Source organism: Rutidosis leptorrhynchoides, chromosome 1 (genome assembly GCF_046630445.1).
Source record: "Rutidosis leptorrhynchoides isolate AG116_Rl617_1_P2 chromosome 1, CSIRO_AGI_Rlap_v1, whole genome shotgun sequence".
In the NCBI taxonomy this organism is placed as follows: Eukaryota; Viridiplantae; Streptophyta; class Magnoliopsida; order Asterales; family Asteraceae; genus Rutidosis; species Rutidosis leptorrhynchoides.
The window spans coordinates 137,598,315-137,620,573 of NC_092333.1; the positions used below are offsets into that span (position 1 = coordinate 137,598,315).

Consider the following 22,259-nt stretch of genomic DNA (forward strand, 5'->3'; position numbering starts at 1 on the left):
AATCTATGGTGAATGCGGGTAACTAAAGCGGGTAATGAGCCCGTGCCTATGGTTAGTTACGGGTAATGTGCGGGTAACGGACGGGTAACTAACGATAGGGGGTGGTCTAACCAACCACTAAACTGCTAATAACCATGACGTACCCATGACTTGGTCCTACCTCTACTTTTTTATATTAAACTTATTTATTATTATTACTTATATATAACATTTAAAATCATAAAATAAACATTTTATTATTAAAAAAACATTACATGTTCTTAAAAATAAAATAGAAAACATTACAAATTCCTAAAAATAATCAAATTTCAATACAACCCGATTGTGTCGTCACTCACGTGTCCCGAATCGCTACTATTGTGCGGGTAGTGAGGATGAGGTCGAACGCAGAAACGTCGGGTCCAAATACCAATACAATACAACTCGATTCGGTCGCATTTGAGTTTGGCTCTCCCGACAATTTCATGCCATTCTTTTTCGGTTGTGATAAACTCGAACTTATCGGTTTCTGGATCACACTAAGCAAAATCCGAGGCCTTGATGTCAACATTTTCGCGTATGTAGCCGAACAAACGCCCCGTGTCCCAATAGGTGATATCGAGTGACTCGAACAACTTACATCGCCCGTTCAGGTACATCTTCCAGTCTTCGCTTAGTTTTCCTGCGTACCAAACATCCATCGAAACAGTTAAACGAGCCATGAAATTGAAGTTGAAATTTGGAAAATCTGAATTTTGTTTGATTTTATTTTTATTGCAATGTGTGTTTTCTATATGTGTGAAGGTCACTGTGTTTCAATTCGTATGTCTGTATATATAGCCACAAACCAACCAATTCAAATTTATAACCGCTCTGATGTTTAAAACGTTCAAAAACAACTTTTGATCCATGAATGAAATTGCTTTGCAACGAAAATCTGGAGTACGGGTTCGAATGGCGGAAGCAATGGCGGGTTACCACTATCGCTGCCCGTGAATGGCGGCTCAAATGGAGGAAGCAACGACATAATCGATACGAGTGGTCTTATAATGATGAATAAAAAGTTGTACTATACAGAAATGTAATGCATAGTTATGATAGATTTGTCTAATCTAATGATAGAAACATCTAACACTTATTATTTATAATTTAATTAAGTTGCATAGATTTAAATGAAAATATTCATCCTCCTCAAATCGTTGAATAAAAAACCTCGTCCAGTCGTCCGTTTATATGCTTTATCAAACAAATTCAGATATATAATTTGTTTAAAATAAAGAAGTACTGTATATAAATATAATGTATGCTATACGCACGAAACGTACACAATGACGTACATAAGTTGCAGAATAAACGACATAAGCACATGGTTTTATTTATTAAAATTGTTATATGACAATTTGTGAGAAGTTGTGACACGATAATTGTCATAAGGTTATTGTGAGTTGTATTAAACGTTAAAAAAACATCTAAACCAATGTTGCATTGCACTATTATACAAGCACGACTAATATATATATATATATATATATATATATATATATATATATATATATATATATATATATATATATATATATATATATATATATATATATATGCTAATTAACAATGCCCTTGTATAATGATCGATTAATTAAATTTTAAGAAGAGACAATGTATTAAAAAGGGCAAATGACCCAAAAAGTAACCTAAATTACCTAATTTAACAATCAAATTAACCCCCAATTTGTCTAAACTCGAAAAAGTTTTCGATTTTTAATTTTCTCAAGAAAAGGACTACGATTTGAAAAAGTTTTAAATGGAGTAATCATCGTCATATTCATTAACGTTCATTAGTCAAATTACAATTTTTGGTCCCTGAAGTTTCTTAATAGATTGCACCACTCGTCCTCTCTATCATCTTCATTAACGTATTCATCCTCATTCTTCATCTTCTTCTAAATTTGAAATCAAAATGAAGGCCTGAACCACATAATATATCTTATATGTTCAATGTAATTAACAATTAACAAGATTATATAAACAACTTAACAAGGGACTGAACAACATAATTATACCAAGTGTTGACTTTCTTTGACTTTTTGATGGATTCTGATTTCGAAGTGTTTTAATGAAATAAGAAAAAGTAGAAAGGTCAATCATCATCTCGTGATCATTTCCTCAAAATTTCAAGATCTAACTCTTATTATTAATCGAGATCTCTGCAATTTTCTCTCCGAAAATATCATACAAAAAATTGATTTGTTCTTAGATTTTGGGTTTGATTTTGGAAAATATAAAAATGGAGATGTGTTTGAATGATTCAACTGCAACTATCTGAAAATCCTTGAAGAACACCTCCATCATACGAAGGAAAAGGTGATTCGTTCCTGCACAATATCTAACATTGTTTATGTTTTTTGGTTGGTTCGTATGTGACTCTTTTAATGAACGTGTACGTATATCTCGACTTATGATATTTGCTACAGCAGCTACATTTCAAACCCTGGTGATGAAGATGATGGTGGTGATGAAGATGATGAGTAGTGATGAAGCTGATGGAGGTGAAGAAGATAAAGAGGACAACCATTGCAATTTTTAACAAATTTCAGGGATCAATCGTGTATTTTCGACTAACAACCATTAATAAATTTGACGATGTTTACCCAATTTAACACTTTTTCAAATCGTACTCCTTTTCTTGAGAAAATTTAAAATTGAAATCCTTTTCAAACTTATGTAAATTGAGAGTTACCTTGATTGTCAAATTGGATAACTTAGTTTATCTTTTCGGGCCATTTTTCCTATTAAAAACTAGTTTGAATTCATATGAAAGTTATGAGAACTTGTTATGGCCTTATGGCTCATAACTTTTGAATTTTACAGAGTTAATCATTTCTTACTTTTTTTATAATAATTATGTTAATTATGTTAATGTTGATGTTACTATATAAGACTATAAGTCTAAATAAATAGATAAATATCCATTAGTTTAACAAGCATGCATTAGAAAGATATCCTTGCTTAAAAGTTTTTATAAACTATTATAACAAATAATTTTTCAAAAATGAGTATTGATTTATTAGTGGAGAGGAAGTGGCTACAAAGTCAAAAAGAATAGGCCAAATGGGCAAGCTTTGCATTCTTGCAATATTAATTTGCAATTGCAAAGACTCCTCCATATAAATAAAGGTTAGATGGTTGGGATGCTTATAAACTTATAAATCACAGAGACTATGGCATCTTACAAGCTAATTTGCAGGCTAATTAGCTTCATCTTTCTCTTATCCTTCCATTTTTATTCTGGTATATTATATATTTTTTATATTATATATTATATTATCAGCCATATATATTTACCTACTTTTTATAATTTAACTTGTGTATATGGTCATTTTTTGTTGGTGCATACTTGTAATCTCTAATTCTACGTATTTTTGTGTTTACATTCAGTCATGTAATAACGATTAACATTGTAATTGTGACTATTGAACTTGTATGTTTGTGCATTACCGTTTTATATCAATAGTTAAACTGTCCACATAGTCGACCAACTGAGTCAACTCCATCAACCGACTGAATACACACATTCGACTGACTGTCAGAGACAGTCAACCTATTGTGTCTGGTGATAGTATATATACGGGTTTAGGCCTCCTTTATGTGGTTACTCATTCCGTTAACCCTAAACCGTGTCCTTTCGTCCCAGTCGTTCCCTATACCCAATACCCACCGAATAACACTGTTAGGAGTCGATCTAATCTAGTTCTACACCCTAGGTTTGATTCATTCGACCCCGATACGACCCGTTTTAAGATTGATCCTCGTTTCAGTGTTTTCCGTCATTAGATCGAGTCACAAACGATTCTAAGATCCTTAATAATTCGTCTACACTTCTCACTAGTTTCATAAAATTACTAGTAACGTACGATGACCATACACTTTCATATTTTGTTACAATTATGATTAATAATCTTATACATTACATTCTTTGTTGTTTTTGAAGGTAGGAGTGAGGTACGACTGAATTACTACTCGGAAACTTGTCCAAATGCCGAAGAAATTGTTAAAGAACAAGTTATAAGTTTGTATCATAAGCATGGAAACACGGCTGTTTCTTGGATAAGAACCTTGTTCCATGATTGCATGGTTAAGGTACAATTTAATTAATTTTAACTTATATACACAAATTATATTATTTATATTAATTGCATACTTTTCAATTAATATAGCATTAATCATAACCTAAATTTGTGAATTTTCAAAAGCTATTAAAAGTACAGCCTCCTTATCCTTACTTGTATAAACTTATATTAATGCAATTGTATTGCATAAAACATAAAAAAATAAAAAAATAAATAAATAATAATAATAATAATAATAAATAAATAAATAAATCAAACAATGTTATGGTTGAAGTATTTAACTTGACATTTGATGCATCATTTTATCATGACAACCCTTTTCCTCGGAGCTTTATTTAATTTCTAATCAACATGTTTGACATGTAAATATCTAATGCATGCATTAATTAAATCATGACTTCTTTAAATAATCATGTCTATGTTTATTTATTTGTTTTTAATAGCCATGTGATGCATCAATATTATTGGAGAGCATAAATGGGATACAATCAGAAAAAACATCAAAAAGAAATACGGGAATGAGAAACTTCAAGTACATCAACACAATTAAAGATGCTCTTGAGAGTGCGTGTCCCATGACTGTTTCTTGTGCCGATATTGTTGCTCTTTCTGCTAGAGATGGTGTTGTTATGGTATGAAATTTTGGCATTTTTCTTTCTTATCATACCTAATATACAAGCACAAACATAAGAAATGTAGCGACCCCGACAAATCGTCAAGTGACGGCGTCGTCTACGTATGGTCCCATTACATGGTTATAAGTATTTATAACAAAGTTTGACCGAAAATATGTCGCATACATTTCATAAAGGATGTTTCAATGTTTACAAAAGTAATTTCCAAGACAAGTACATAACAAAAGTTATTGTTCATATGAAACACGTGCGACATAGTTTAAAATAGCCAAAAAGACGCTCCACGTATGCAAGTATACTCGACATCCAATGCAAGTATCAAAAAGTATGTGCAGAAGCATGTATCACCTAAGTTCAAGGACCTGAGAAAAACATAGAAAATCTGTCAACGAAAACGTTGGTGAAATCATAGGTTTAAATAAGTAAATGAGTAAAAGCAAGCTGAACCACAAGAGTTGCAATATTGATAAAGTCATAGTACATTCTAAAAGTTAATATTCACGAGCACCCAATTATCAAAGCTTAACATTCCGTCCGTTGAATACCCCATAAATTAGTGCTAGAACAACACTGTTTCCCGAAAATATATTTCATCCGTAGACGGTAGCGAACCGTCAAAGATGAGGGTTGTCAACCCATATGGCCATATAACATAAGTTCTCGCTTACACCATCTGATGTAACTAATGATAATCGGATTGAGGATTTTCGTTCTAAACTCGTATGTAGAATGTTTGTTTTCCCGTTCTTGTGTTCACTTAGTTCAAAAGAATCGTTTATGTTTTCTCATCCCAAAAGTAAGTTTAAAAGAGTAAAAGTGGGACTATGATCTCACCTTGTATGCACGAACCAAAAAGTACTTCGACAAGTAACGTGTGCAAAGAACAATGCTAGTCTTGACCTAAACAAATAGGTTGTATCAATAACGATAGTCACGAAGGGTAAAGATGTTCAATTAGTCCTATGGCTCGTTACGACTCGATTATATTAGCATGTGAATCAACTAGTCAAGTTTCATGCAAGATACAAGTAAATAATCATGTTAGAAAGGTTGTATAAGTATTTGGTTAAGTTTGACAAAAAGTCAAACTTGGTCGGGTCAAAGTCAACGGAAAAGTCAACATGGTCGGGTCGGGTCTCGGACAAATTTTATATGCTAGTTATTCATATATAAGCATGTTAAAACAAGTTGCACGTGAATTTGAGGTCTAGAACATGCCAAACATTTTTCGTCAAAAGACTAAGCGAACAGCCAGTTTTAGGCCATTAGGACGGCGTCCCAGATGACTGGACGGCGTCCTATATTGAAGAGTGGGACGGCGTCCTGAGTACCTAGACGGCGTCCAGGTATTAGAAGTGGGACGGCGTCCTGAGTTTCTGGACGGCGTCCTGGTTGGTTTCCAGGCCCTGTTTGCTGCAACTCTAAGTGCACGAACCAACAATCAAACCAACCCAAATTACAAACCGCAAACAATTAGAACATGTATTTTATATCACCGGAAAGGTAATTTGACGAGGAAAACACCTAGACACATTTCATCAAGCAATTCAACACTTACACACCCCAAAACCGCATTTAAACGTCCATAATCAAAGTTCAAGTTCCAAATATGCATTTCATGATTCGGGCAACCGTTTTACATGTATGATATGCCGTTTCGAAGGTGATCAAACACACATTGCAACAAAACACTTAACAACAATATCTCATAGCATTTGACACATCAAAAGTTCATGTAAAGCTTATCAAACCCTAATCCAAGTTCACAAAATCACTAATCATGTTCTTGGAGTTTCCTTAATCAACCTATACATCAAAACGAAGCTAATGATACTAGTAACACTTTTAAAACATGCACTTTAACAATCTAACAACATTTGATCATCCAAAATCAAGGATTTAGCAAGTAATTTTCATATTGAACTAGTTACACCAAAAACATCGAATCGAGCATACAAATTACATACACGACATCACAATGAGCCATAGACGCTAATTAACAACTTTATAAGTCAAGAACATGAATTTAAAGAAATCTAGTGTTTTAGAAATGTTACCCAAATGAGGTGAAGTTGGTACCAAAACGAAGAGGAAGTTGCAAGGAGCTCAAATATGTAATTTGTTTTGCAAAATACCCGCTAGATCATAAATGGATGATGAATCTTTGTGTTTGAATGTTGAGAGGATTTGAAAGTAGTAAAAAGAGGAAGAGGAGGTGAAATGAATGGATGAAAAGGGGTTGACTCTTTGACCTAGTCAAATGTTTCAACCTTTGGCAAGTTTGGTCCCTCAACTTTAAACCGGGTGCGGGAATTACCTAAACGAGATAATTCAACGCATAATAACGGGATGTGTTATAAACATATAACGGAACTTAAATAGTTAAACGGAAAAGTAAACGGAAAAGGCGGGATGTTACATTACCTACACCTTAAAAGAAATTTCGTCCCGAAATTTAGGTAGGCGTAGTAGTCGTTGTTTCTTCCTCGGAATCTGACGTTTCCGGAACCGGGAATAGATGAGGGTGTTTCTTTCGCATTTGATCTTCTCTTTCCCAAGTAAACTCGGGTCCCCTTTTGGCGTTCCAACGGACCTTGACAATCGGGATCCGGCTTTGTTTCAATTCCTTCTCGACGTAGTCCACAATTTCAACCGGTTCCTCCACAAAATGAAGTTTGTCATTAATAGTAAGTTCCTCGAGAGGAACGACGATATCGGGCTCGGCAAGACATTTCTTCAAGTTAGATACATGAAAAGTAGGATGGACGGAGCTTAGTTGAGGCGGAAGATCCAAACGATACGCAACGGTTCCAACACGTTCTAAGATTTCGAAAGGACCAACGTACCGCGGATTTAGTTTCCCACGTTTCTCAAAATGGATGACACCTTTCTAAGGTGCGACTTTTAACATGACGCGGTCACCGACTTGAAATTCGAGGTCTTTGCGTCTTTTGTCGGTATAGCATTTTTGACGACTCCGGGCCGTCCGAAGCCTATCTCGGATTTGAAGAATCTTCTCGGTGGTTTCGTGAATGAGGTCGGGCCCGGAAATTTGCACGTCACCCACTTCGGCCCAACAAAGAGGAGAGCGACATTTTCGACCATATAACGCTTCAAAAGGTGCGGCCTTAATACTCGCGTGATAACTATTATTGTAAGAGAATTCGGCGAGAGGTAAGTGATTGTCCCAAGCTTTTCCAAAATCAACAACGCAGGCTCGTAACATATCCTCTAAGGTTTGTATTGTACGTTCACTTTGCCCATAGGTTTGGGGATGATATGCGGTGCTCATGTCCAAACGCGTTCCCAACGCTTCTTGTAACGTACGCCAAAATCTAGAAACGAAACGACCATCTCGGTCGGAGATAATCGATAACGGTACACCGTGTCGGGCTACAATCTCCTTAATGTATAGTCGTGCAAGTTTCTCCATTTTTTCGGTCTCTTTCATGGCGAGAAAGTGCGCGGATTTGGTGAGGCGATCGACAATGACCCAAATAGTATCATAACCGCCCGACGTTTTTGGTAGTTTGGTGATAAAATCCATCGTGATCCTTTCCCACTTCCATTGCGGGATCTCGGGTTGTTGAAGTAACCCGGACGGTCTTTGGTGTTCGGCTTTGACTTTAGCGCAAGTCAAACATTTGGCAACGTAAGTAGCGACTTCCTTTTTGATGTTCGGCCACCAATATCGTTCTTTAAGGTCGTGGTACATCTTATTGGCGCCGGGATGAATCGAGTATCGCGATTTGTGGGCTTCGTCTAGGATGAGGTTTCGTAAGTCGCCATATCTAGGCACCCAAATTCTTCCGGCGTAATATCGAAGTCCGGTCTCCTTAACTTCGAATCGGGAGACGAGAATGTTTAAAAGTTCACGCCCGATGTGGTTGTCTTTAAGAGCCTCCTCTTGAGCTACCCGAATTTGGCTATTAAGGTTGGAGTGGATGGTGATGTTTAATGCTCGGACGCGAAGAGGTACCGTTCTTTCCTTTCGAATTAAGGCATCGGCCACTACATTTGCCTTCCCGGGGTGGTAACGAAGCTCGCAATTATAATCGTTCAAGGTTTCAATCCACCTTCGTTGTCTCATGTTTAGTTGCTTTTGATCGAAGATGTGTTGGAGACTTTTGTGATCGGTAAAGATAGTACTTTTGGTACCAAGAAGATGATGTCTCCATAACTTAAGTGCAAAGATGACGGCACCGAGTTCAAGATCATGTGTCGTGTAGTTTCGTTCGTGGACTTTGAGTTGTCGAGAGGCATAAGCAATGACTTTCTTTCGTTGCATTAATACGCATCCATAACCGTTTTTCGAGGCATCACAATATACAACAAAATCATCATTGCCTTCGGGAAGTGACAAGATAGGAGGGGTGGTTAGCTTAGTTTTCAAGATTTGAAAAGCGGTTTCTTGTTCGGATGTCCAAACGAATTTTCGTTCCTTGTGAGTTAACGCGGTTAAAGGACGAGCGATTAGGGAGAAATCCTTGATGAATTTACGATAGTATCCGGCGAGACCCAAGAATTGACGAATTTGAGTAGGAGTAGTAGGAGTCTCCCATTTACTAATGGCTTCGATTTTTGCGGGATCGACTTTAATGCCTTGATCACTTACAACATGACCAAGAAATTGAACTTCCTTTAACCAAAATTCACACTTGGAGAACTTGGCATATAGTTGCTCTTTTCTCAAGAGCTCGAGCACGAGTCAGAGATGTTCTTTGTGTTCCTCTTCGTTTTTAGAATAGATCAAAATATCATCGATGAACACGATAACGAATTTGTCGAGGTAAGGTTTGCACACGCGGTTCATGAGATCCATGAACACCGCCGGTGCGTTAGTGAGACCGAAAGGCATGACAAGGAATTCATAACTACCATAACGAGTCCGGAAAGCGGTTTTGGAGACATCTTCCCCTTTAACCCTTAGTTGATGATAACCCGAACGGAGATCGATTTTTGAGTATACACGAGAACCTTGTAGTTGATCAAAAAGGTCATCAATGCGAGGAAGAGGATATCGGTTCTTAACCGTCAATTTGTTTAGTTCACGATAATCAATGCACATTCGTAGGGATCCGTCTTTCTTCTTGACGAACAAAATCGGAGCGCCCCATGGTGAATGGCTAGGTTGAATGAAACCACGGTCAAGTAACTCTTGGATTTGACTTTGTAATTCTTGTAATTCGGATGGAGCGAGTCTATACGGTGCACGCGCTACGGGTGCGGCTCCTGGAATAAGATCGATTTGAAATTCAACCGGTCGATGAGGTGGAAGACCCGGTAATTCGTCGGGAAATACATCGGAAAAGTCACTAACAATTGGCACATCTTCGATACGCTTTTCGTCGGCCTCGACTTTCTTAACGTGAGCAAGAATCGCGAAACAACCCTTGCGAAGTAGCTTTCGAACTTTAAGGCACGAAACGAGATTGAGTCCGGTGCAATTTTTGTCGCCATAGACAATCAATGGTTCACCATTCTCGATAGGAATTCGGATTGCGTGAAGATCGCAAAGAATGTGAGATTTATTTTTGACCATCCAATTCATACCGATTATTACATCAAAACTCCCTAATTCCATGGGTATCAAGTCAATTTCAAATTCCTTACCCAAAATGTTCAAAGTACACCCCCGGTAATATGTGTCGGCACTTAAGAGTTTTCCGTCGGCCACTTCGATGGAATAAGTAGTATCTAAAGGGTGTGGTGGAGTGCAAAGGGTAGGAGCCAAAGTCTTAGACACAAAACATTTATCGGCACCCGAATCGAATAAGCAAGTAACATAAGAGTTGTTGAGAAGAAACGTACCCGTGACTAGTTCATTGTCATCTCGGGCTTCCTCGGTGTTGATGTTAAAGGCTCGGCCTCGGTTGTTGGGGTTGGCTTTCTTCTTCGGGCATTCGTTCTTATAATGGCCCGTTTGGCCACATTCATAACAAGTGACCGTCCTTGGAGGATTGGGCCCCTTTCGAGCGACGGGGGCGGTGCTTGTGCAATTGTTGGCCCTATGACCAACTCCTTGGCAACGGTGACAAATTAGCTTGTTACATTCGCCGTAATGATGTTTGTGGCACTTGTTGCACAAAGGTAAGTTTCCGACATAACCCTTCTTGCCGTCGTTGTTGAAGGGCTTTTTGGTGAAGGTGTTGTTGTTGTAGTTAGTTGATGGAGTGGCTTCCCATTTCCTTTTGTTGCCACCCGACTTGTCCTCGGCCTTAGGAGCCGGTACTACGATTTCGTCAACCGTTTCAATTAATTGGCGAGCCATGTTCATAGCGGCTTGATGAGTAATGGGTTTGGATGACATCACCCCTTGTTTGATGCTTTTTGGAAGACCGAGCATGTAGAGCTCAATCCTTTGAGATTCGGGGTTAACAAGATTAGGACACATCAAGGATAGTTCGGCGAAGCGTTGATTATAAGCTTTAAGATCGTTTCCGACCGCTTTCAAAGCTCTTAGTTCTTCCTCAAGCTTGCGGGTTTCTTCACGCGGAAAATATTCAACAATCATCTTTTCCCTTAGATCGGCCCAAGAGAGGGCATGAGCTTCATCTGTACCCACCGATTGAACATAGGTGTTCCACCATGTTAGAGCAATCCCGGAGAAAGTGTGGGTGGAGTATTTGACCTTGTCTTGATCCCGACAACCGCTTATGCTAAAGACGGCCTCGGTTTGTTCAAACCAACGAGTAAGCACAACCGGTCCCCCGGTTCCATCATAAGTGTGAGGTTTGCACCCCATGAAAGCTTTGTAGGAGCACCCTTCGCTAGAGTTACCGGCTCCTTGGTTATTGTTGTTGTGGTTGGTGTTATTGTTGTTGTTAGACGAGTGACCGGCCATGGCCGCATCTACGGCGGTAGCTATCATCCGTTCGAGAGCTTGTTCGGGAGTTTCATTGCGGCGTACACGACGAGGAGCCATTGTTCCTTCAAAACAAAAGAATACCGTTGGTTAGTATTCTAAATAATACTAACCGTGATATGGAATAAAGATAGAGAGAAAATTATCCTTGACCCGCCTTAAATTCTTTATGTCATAATGTCGGTATGTTCATATGAGTCACCGTAATATAATTTCCGGGAATTATATTACCCTAATTCATATGTGCATTCGACATTACATCATATAGTCAAGGTGGCGTGTCAATTAAATTATATAACGCAAGATTTAGATAGAATAAGAGTAGATATGAGTAGAAGAGTTAGAGTATAAATGCACAATTTGTCAAGTAATTCCTATGTCAAGTCTATATGCCGGTTGTAGTCTAGACTCACCAATGTACCCTATGACTCGGGGTTGACACCAATGAACTCTAAATCCCTACAACCAAAGCTCTGATACCACTTGTAGCGACCCCGACAAATCGTCAAGTGACGGCGTCGTCTACGTATGGTCCCATTACATGGTTATAAGTATTTATAACAAAGTTTGACCGAAAATATGTCGCATACATTTCATAAAGGATGTTTCAATGTTTACAAAAGTAATTCCCAAGACAAGTACATAACAAAAGTTATTGTTCATATGAAACACGTGCGACATAGTTTAAAATAGCCAAAAAGACGCTCCACGTATGCAAGTATACTCGACATCCAATGCAAGTATCAAAAAGTATGTGCGGAAGCATGTATCACCTAAGTTCAAGGACCTGAGAAAAACATAGAAAATCTGTCAACGAAAACGTTGGTGAAATCATAGGTTTAAATAAGTAAATGAGTAAAAGCAAGCTGAACCACAAGAGTTGCAATATTGATAAAGTCATAGTACATTCTAAAAGTTAATATTCACGAGCACCCAATTATCAAAGCTTAACATTCCGTCCGTTGAATACCCCATAAATTAGTGCTAGAACAACACTGTTTCCCGAAAATATATTTCATCCGTAGACGGTAGCGAACCGTCAAAGATGAGGGTTGTCAACCCATATGGCCATATAACATAAGTTCTCGCTTACACCATCTGATGTAACTAATGATAATCGGATTGAGGATTTTCGTTCTAAACTCGTATGTAGAATGTTTGTTTTCCCGTTCTTGTGTTCACTTAGTTCAAAAGAATCGTTTATGTTTTCTCATCCCAAAAGTAAGTTTAAAAGAGTAAAAGTGGGACTATGATCTCACCTTGTATGCACGAACCAAAAAGTACTTCGACAAGTAACGTGTGCAAAGAACAATGCTAGTCTTGACCTAAACAAATAGGTTGTATCAATAACGATAGTCACGAAGGGTAAAGATGTTCAATTAGTCCTATGGCTCGTTACGACTCGATTATATTAGCATGTGAATCAACTAGTCAAGTTTCATGCAAGATACAAGTAAATAATCATGTTAGAAAGGTTGTATAAGTATTTGGTTAAGTTTGACAAAAAGTCAAACTTGGTCGGGTCAAAGTCAACGGAAAAGTCAACATGGTCGGGTCGGGTCTCGGACAAATTTTATATGCTAGTTATTCATATATAAGCATGTTAAAACAAGTTGCACGTGAATTTGAGGTCTAGAACATGCCAAACATTTTTCGTCAAAAGACTAAGCGAACAGCCAGTTTTAGGCCATTAGGACGGCGTCCCAGATGACTGGACGGCGTCCTATATTGAAGAGTGGGACGGCGTCCTGAGTACCTAGACGGCGTCCAGGTATTAGAAGTGGGACGGCGTCCTGAGTTTCTGGACGGCGTCCTGGTTGGTTTCCAGGCCCTGTTTGCTGCAACTCTAAGTGCACGAACCAACAATCAAACCAACCCAAATTACAAACCGCAAACAATTAGAACATGTATTTTATATCACCGGAAAGGTAATTTGACGAGGAAAACACCTAGACACATTTCATCAAGCAATTCAACACTTACACACCCCAAAACCGCATTTAAACGTCCATAATCAAAGTTCAAGTTCCAAATATGCATTTCATGATTCGGGCAACCGTTTTACATGTATGATATGCCGTTTCGAAGGTGATCAAACACACATTGCAACAAAACACTTAACAACAATATCTCATAGCATTTGACGCATCAAAAGTTCATGTAAAGCTTATCAAACCCTAATCCAAGTTCACAAAATCACTAATCATGTTCTTGGAGTTTCCTTAATCAACCTATACATCAAAACGAAGCTAATGATACTAGTAACACTTTTAAAACATGCACTTTAACAATCTAACAACATTTGATCATCCAAAATCAAGGATTTAGCAAGTAATTTTCATATTGAACTAGTTACACCAAAAACATCGAATCGAGCATACAAATTACATACACGACATCACAATGAGCCATAGACGCTAATTAACAACTTTATAAGTCAAGAACATGAATTTAAAGAAATCTAGTGTTTTAGAAATGTTACCCAAATGAGGTGAAGTTGGTACCAAAACGAAGAGGAAGTTGCAAGGAGCTCAAATATGTAATTTGTTTTGCAAAATACCCGCTAGATCATAAATGGATGATGAATCTTTGTGTTTGAATGTTGAGAGGATTTGAAAGTAGTAAAAAGAGGAAGAGGAGGTGAAATGAATGGATGAAAAGGGGTTGACTCTTTGACCTAGTCAAATGTTTCAACCTTTGGCAAGTTTGGTCCCTCAACTTTAAACCGGGTGCGGGAATTACCTAAACGAGATAATTCAACGCATAATAACGGGATGTGTTATAAACATATAACGGAACTTAAATAGTTAAACGGAAAAGTAAACGGAAAAGGCGGGATGTTACAAGAAATATTTTTGGGCGTTTATTTACGTAGTTAGGAGGACCTCATATTGAGATGAAAACCGGTCGAAAAGATAGCAAGGTAAGTCATGCTTCGAAAATCGACGAGTTGATCCCAAACCACAATGATTCCGTGTCATATGTCTTTTCTCGCTTTCAATCGGTTGGAATTGATGTTGAAGGAACCGTCGCCCTCTTAGGTACTCCATCCATCCCAAAAAAATGTTCTCTATTGATTTTTTCTATATTTAAGTTAAATTTGATAAATATCAGTTTAGCTCATATATCTAGGTTAAGTTTGACTAAATTTACTTTAATTAAGAAATAATCTGTATGTCCCAATTTATAAATAGTGTCATTGTTTGACTTTTTTTCATAACTTTGATTATAATTAACTTTTTTGTTGTATAACACTTAATGGAAATTGTATCAAATAAAAGCACATATAAAACTTCAATTATGCATATAAATTTCGCCATGTATTATATAACACAAAAAAAGTTACGTATTTGAAGTCAAAGACAAGAAAAAAGTCAACCTAGGACTATAAATTGAGACGAAGAAGTAAATGTTTAAGATCAATAAATGAGGTTAAATTAGAGAGTTTAATGATATTTGATAGGTTTTTTTTTAATAATTATTTGAGATGAATAAAGTGGACAATTTTTTTTTTCTTCACAACTAGCACATAAAATATTTTTGTATGCTTTGTTACTCTCTTAAAATTATTTTTATTTTTTTTTGAAAGGCAAGTTGTTAGCATCGAATACTCTCATTTGCCACGCATGCACGCGCTTTCGGGCAGGAAACCCAAACCGCATTACAGGGATCCGAACCTTATACCATCCCGAGGGGCAGGTGGTCGGACCTGAGTCCTGAATACGGGTCGGTAAAACCTTCCCCGGGGCAATTCGGCTTTCAAGAAATAAATCCCACGAATATTTTTAAGGGGAGAGATTCGAACTTGAGACCTCCCCACCCCCATCTCAATCACAAGTATTCATTCCATATGTTGTAAAACATTTTGTAATAGTGCACTTTTGCTTGTCACAGGCGCTCACTCGGTAGGCAGAGTCCATTGTGTCAACATTGTAAACCGACTATATCCAGAAGTTGACCCGACCCTGGCCCCAGAATACGCTGAGTACCTCAAGCGTCGTTGTCCCCATCAAGTACCGGATCCACATGCTGTGGAATACGCAAGAACTGACCTACAAACACCGATGATCTTAGACAACATGTACTACAAGAACCTAATAAACAACAGGGGATTGCTTGTAGTTGATCAAGAACTTTTATCGACTCCAACTACATCTCCATACGTCGAGAAAATGGCAGCAAATAACACTTACTTTCATGATCAATTTGCTAAGGCTCTTCTTATTTTATCAGAGAATAACCCGATAAGCTAAGATGTTGGTGAGGTTCGAAAAGATTGTCGTTTTGTAAACAGTAAGTAAATTCATTTAAGATATGTAATCTCTTAAGTTTTGTTAAATTGTTATGTTTTTATGTGACATATTTGAAGGTTTTATATCATTAGCCTACAGGAACAAACTTTGTAAGAATTAATATCTAGTTGCTTAACCGTTTTTTGTACTTAATTACTCCGTATGTTTCAACTGAGATCATGTGTTTCTTCACCAAAACGAATCTTGATAATTATTATTTGACGATCTTAAAAAACAATTAGTCCATTTATTTTATCTAATGATGATTAATTATTATGATTATGATTATGATTATGATTATCGTTATTAATGTAGATATATATTCATTTATTTTCATTTTCCTGATTAAAAGCTATAAGTAAATTTGTTCTTAGCTGGAACACTTGGATTACTAATCCTTTGTAATTTCTTGTTGTTCATATCTAGCTTCTGGCTAGCGATTTTTTTATGAAATTTGTTGCCGTTCCAAAAAAAATGTAGATATATATTCCATTTCATTAATGAGGACGACATGACGAAGACTTTATTTTAATTAATGGGTGAAGATAAATCCACCAATATTTTTTAAAGATCAATGTGCATTAATACTTGTTGTAACATCCTACTTTTTATAGGGATCAATTTATTGTCAAATTATTAGCTTGACCCACATTTGACTAGTTAGGGACCCATTTTTGTAAAAAGTTTAAGTGGGAAGAGTAAAAGGGTAATTTTACCCATTATAAGTCTCTAAAGGAGTCTAAACAATCCCTTATTTCCTCATTTGTGCAGAATTTTTAGGGAAAGAGTGTGTGAGTTAGTGGGTGGCTATTTGAAGCTCAAAACCCTTGAATCTCTAACATGCAACTTGATCTAGGAGTATAATCTAAATCACTAATACTTGCTAGCACCATTAGAAGTCTTGTTTCTTCCATCTTCTTCATCTTCATTGAATTAATTTGGGGTTTTTAACTCTAGCTTGAGGTATGATAATTTAATCCCTTAAATTCGAATTATTTATAGGTAGGTGGTGTTATTATGGTTAGTAATCAAGGTTTTGGTTACCTAGTAACCTTAATTTGGATTTGGGGTTAGGGTTTGGGTTAGTGATGCGTATAAACCCAATTTCCTTTGAAATTTGGGTGTTTTGGTGTAAGTTTGGGTGTATAAACCCTATTGTTGTGGGTTTTAGGTTTGATGAAGAATTTGGGGGGAAATTAGTCTTGTAAATGGAAGATTAATCCTTGATTACTTGTGTCTTGTTGTCTAAATGTTCATAAGAACATGTTGGTAAGTCAAAATTGGGTGTTGACTTGAATTGGGTCAAAAATAGTGTTATTCACTTGTGTTGGTGGGTTAAGTACTTAAAGTACTTGGCTTATGTTGTAAATTGGTGACTAATCTTGATATTTGGTCAAAATGTGTAATTTTGGGAAGTAAGTACTTAAGTACTTGGGTTAATTGGGTTATTTGTATTTTGATAACATGGTGTCAAAATGGTGATTTAGAGGTCTAGTAGAGTTGTAGCTAGACTTGCTAATTTTGTATAATTTAAAGTCAAATGAGATGGTTTGTAATATGCTTGAATGTTACATTAATGAAAAGTTGGTAATTAAGATTTTGAATTTGGTAAGGATTGAAGGCATAAATCTCGTGTTTAGTCAAAATGGGTTTTGTGTATTAAAGTGAGTATAGTAACTAAACTTGTCAAATTGAGTTTTGGAAATCGGATAGACTTATGGTTATAAGTCTTGAAACTAGTTATATGATGTTTAAAGATGAGATTTGGGGTTTAATGATAAACCCCAGGAAGTTGGTCTTGAGAGACAAGTTAATTATGTTGTAATGTGTATATGTGTATGCTTGTATGCTAGGTTGATCTACTTGGAAGTTGATTATGGATCGTGCTTTGTTAAAGTTGAAAGTCTTGCATAGACTTATTGCTTATTTGTGTTTTGTATTGATAATCTCTCAACCAAGGTGAGTACAATGGATATATATATATATATATATATATATATATATATATATATATATATATATATATATATATATATATATATATGCATAATGGGGAAGGCGGGGGTCCTTTAACCCCCCGTGAGACTATGGATGGCTGAATGATAGGTAAGCCGGAATATGAAAGAGTCCTTGGGACATTGGTTACCTACTTATCGTTTTGCGTTTAGTTTGAGGTCATGCATCCGGGATGCAGGTGGGGCCTCTAGGTGTGCTCGGTACAGGGCACACTAGAGTGTCCAATTTGGTACTTCGATGTATTGTTGGAAGTCTCTATATTAGTGTTCGGTACGGGGTACTTCTGGAGCCGGCATCTGAGATGCTGAGGGGGTTTGTATCATGATGGTATGGTCAAACCTCGGGATGACATGAGTTATCCTTGGTTGATGTACGAGATAGATTGATTGTGGTTGACGGTATGCATACACGTATAAATTTGTTGTATTCACTAAGCGTTTTCGCTTACTCCGTTGTTGTTTAATTTTTTTTATAGGTTCCGGTTTGGACAAGAAAGAGTATGATGGACGATTAGCTATTTATTGTTATACGTGCTTTTGGATGACTTTCTTATGGATTAGTTGTGGATGCTAGATATCCTTGGTAGGCGCTTTGGGTGGGATAGTGATATCCTAAGAATTATGCTTTGACCTTTTGTCATTTGGGTCAAAATAACCACATTTTGTAAAGATGAGTCGAATTTGCCACCTAATGTTGTAACGAGTCGGTTTAATATCAAGTATTGTAATTATGATATAAACTTGTTAAAAGTGGTGATTTACTTACATTTGAAATGAAACATGGTTTGGTGTCGAAATGGGTGGAAAATGGGTCAATGTGCAAAAATGTGGCCATTCTTGTTTTGGTCAAAACAGGATCCCATAGTGGGACGGTTGAGATCCCATAGTGTGATCTTAAAAAAAAAAATTATCGTTTTTCGAAAATGAGTCGCGGTCGTTTCAAGTGGTATCAAAGCATGGTTTAAGGGATCTAGGTACTTGCTTGTAGAGTAGAGTTTCCTAGACTTAAACCGTAGGAATGACATATTACGTGAAATTTTGTGGGACCGTGTTTGATGGTATGACCCGAACTAGTTGTTGTGTTTTATGTGCCTTGATATAAGCTTAATACCTGTGGGATATAAGAAAGTAATTAGCATTATTATGTAATGATTATTTTCAATGATTTTATATGCATGCATGTAATTGCGAATGTGAATTTATATGAGTAGAATTTGTGTAAAGGATTGTGTGAATGTCACCTCACTCCACGTAAAGTACTTCTTATGTCATGTAAAGGTGATAAAGTACATGTTTGTAATAATGCCTGATCAACATTATTACAATCGTGTATCTTGTCACACGAGCACGGTATATTGAGTATCGAACGGAGGAACGTGACATGGTTAGAAGAGGTTAGTGATGAGTATGATGTCATGTAGATCTTAGATTATGTTGACTTTGGGATACATGTCGAGAAACAAGTATATTAGATTAAGTAGACTGACATTGGGTTTGGGAGCAATTTTGGAGTCGTTTCAGGTGGAGTCATGTAATGATTCCTAGACTGCGGTGGTTTTGGGTGATGTGCTTGTTGTCACATCGGGTGCGTTGTAGGTAGAGGAGGGTTACGGTGAATATAAACACTTAGGGCAACTAGGTGGACTCGCGAGATTGGTGAGTGTATAGCCACTTTAAGTAGTGGGTGCTATTGAGTTTGACTTGGGTATAGTGATTTACTGTGACTAGGATGATTTACGTGAGCGTGTAATGGAGACTAGGGTCCTGTGTTGGTATATAATATGTCTCTTGAGTGTGATCTGTGACGACACTCGGTAGAGTGTGAGGTTAGAGAATCATGTAGTGATTCTAATAGTGGGTTACCCTTGATGATGTTCTGACGATGAGCCTTTGGGTGCGTTTTTGTGATGATACTCGGGTGAGTACGGAGTTAGAGAACCCGGTAGTGATTCTGGTTGTTGGTCGTCTACGACGATGATGTATCGGAATGTGCTTGGGTCGTTAAACTCGCGGGAGTGAGACCCTGATAATGCTAAAAACGAACATATATTTCATAGCATTATTCCTCAAGAAAGACAAGCTTTTAGTTGCAATTGTTCTATTTACAAGTGATATTCGTTTAAATAATAAAAGGTGAAGACAAAAGACAGATTCGACGAATTGAAGACGCAAACGACCAAAAAGCTCAAAAGAACAAAAGACAATCAAAGAGGTTCCAATTATTGATAAGAAACGTCTCGAAATTACAAGAGTACAAGATTCAAAACGCAAAGTACAAGATATTAAATTGTATGCAAGGACGTTCGAAAATCCGGAACCGGGACCAGAGTCAACTCTTAACGCTCGACTCAACGGACTAAAAATTACAAGTTAACTATGTATATAAATATAATATAATATATAATTAATTATATTAATTATATATATTATATTTATAAATAAAAAACCGTCGGCAGAGAAAGACTCCAAGGACTGAGCTGTAAATTCATTCTCCGCGACTCGCGGAGTTTGAAGAGGATTTCACCGCGAGTCGCGGAGCCCCAAATTTCGAAAATCCCTATAAAGCCAACCGAATTCTGATCACAATTCATAATCTTTTTCTTCTCTTATCATACGTAAACGATATATATATATATATATAATTTATATTTTAATTTTAATTATAATTCTAATAATAAGGGTATGTTAGCGAATATTGTAAGGGTGTAAGTCGAAATTCTGTCCGTGTAACGCTACGCTATTTTTAATCATTGTAAGTTATGTTCAACCTTTTTATATTAATGTCTCGTAGCTAAGTTATTATTATGCTTATTTAAAACGAAGTAATCATGATGTTGGGCTAATTACTAAAATTGGGTAATTGGGCTTTGTACCATAATTGGGGTTTGGACAAAAGAACGACACTTGTGGAAATTAGACTATGGGCTATTAATGGGATTTATATTTGTTTAACTAAATGATAGTTTGTTAATGTTAATATAAAGATTTACAATTGGGCGTCCCTATAAATTACCATATACACTTAATCGGACACGATGGGCGGGGTATTTATATGTACGAATAATCGTTCATTTAACCGGACACGGGAATGGATTAATAGCCACTAGAATAATTAAAACAGGGGTGAAATTACATTCAAGGGTAATTGGTGTAATTGTTAACAAAGTAGTAAAACCTTGGTTTACACGCAGTCGATAACCTGGTGTATTCATTAAACAAAGTATTAAAACCTTGTTACAATTCGAATCCCCAATTAGTTGGAATATTTAACTTTGGGTATAAGAATAATTTGATGAGGACACTCGCACTTTATATTTATGACTGATGGACTGTTATGGACAAAAACCAGACGGACATATTAAATAATCCAGGACAAAGGACAATTAACCCATGGGCATAAAACTAAAATCAACACGTCAAACATCATGATTACGGAAGTTTAAATAAGCATAATTCTTTTATTTCATATTTAATTTCCTTTATTTTATATTTAATTGTACTTCTAATTATCGCATTTTTATTGTTATTTAATCGCACTTTTAATTATCGTACTTTTTAATTATCGCAAGTTTATTTTATCGCACTTTTATTATTCGCAATTTCATTATCGTTATTTACTTTACGCTTTAAATTAAGTCTTTTATTTATTTAATATTTTACATTAGGTTTTAACTGCGACTAAAGTTTTAAAATCGACAAACCGGTCATTAAACGGTAAAAACCCCCCTTTATAATAATAATATTATTTATATATATGTTTGTATTTTTATAAAAGTAAACTAATATAGCGTTACGCTTTGTTTAAAGATTTCCCTGTGGAACGAACCGGACTTACTAAAAACTACACTACTGTACGATTAGGTACACTGCCTATAAGTGTTGTAGCAAGGTTTAAGTATATCCATTCTATAAATAAATAAATATCTTGTGTAAAATTGTATCGTATTTAATAGTATTTCCTGCAAAAATTTAATAGTATTTTATACCCCTCTGCTTTGACATCAAGTATTTTTGGCGCCGCTGCCGGGGAAATCTCTTAAAAGCCGGAAGCGGAACGCTAATATAAAAAAAAAAGATTTTTATTTTACTTTTATTAAAAGTCGCTTTTGTAAAAATACGTTTTAAAAATTCGAAAATATAAAAAGAAAAACAAAAATTTATATATTTTTAAGAGTTTGTTAAAAGTTTTATAAGTTTCTTTATTTTTATTTTAGTTTATAAAAATATAAGTTTTATTAACTATCTTTTATTTATAAAAAAAAAAAAACAGAAAACAGATAAAAAATAAATAAATAAATAAATAAAGAAAAAAACGCGTTGAAATTATAAGCTGTCAGCTGAAATTT

General features: G+C 36.2%; 1 protein-coding gene across 1 annotated transcript; it reads left to right on the forward strand.

The window, feature by feature from the left end:
- The first annotated feature begins 3,197 nt into the window (after positions 1 to 3,197).
- Positions 3,198 to 15,894, forward strand: LOC139865610 (peroxidase 21-like). The gene is made up of 5 exons (XM_071853681.1): positions 3,198 to 3,267; positions 3,968 to 4,116; positions 4,550 to 4,738; positions 14,482 to 14,647; positions 15,501 to 15,894. Exons 1-5 carry the CDS (start codon positions 3,198 to 3,200, stop codon positions 15,857 to 15,859), a joined length of 933 nt encoding a protein of 310 aa, XP_071709782.1. The 3' UTR covers positions 15,860 to 15,894.
- The last annotated feature ends 6,365 nt before the right edge of the window (positions 15,895 to 22,259 follow it).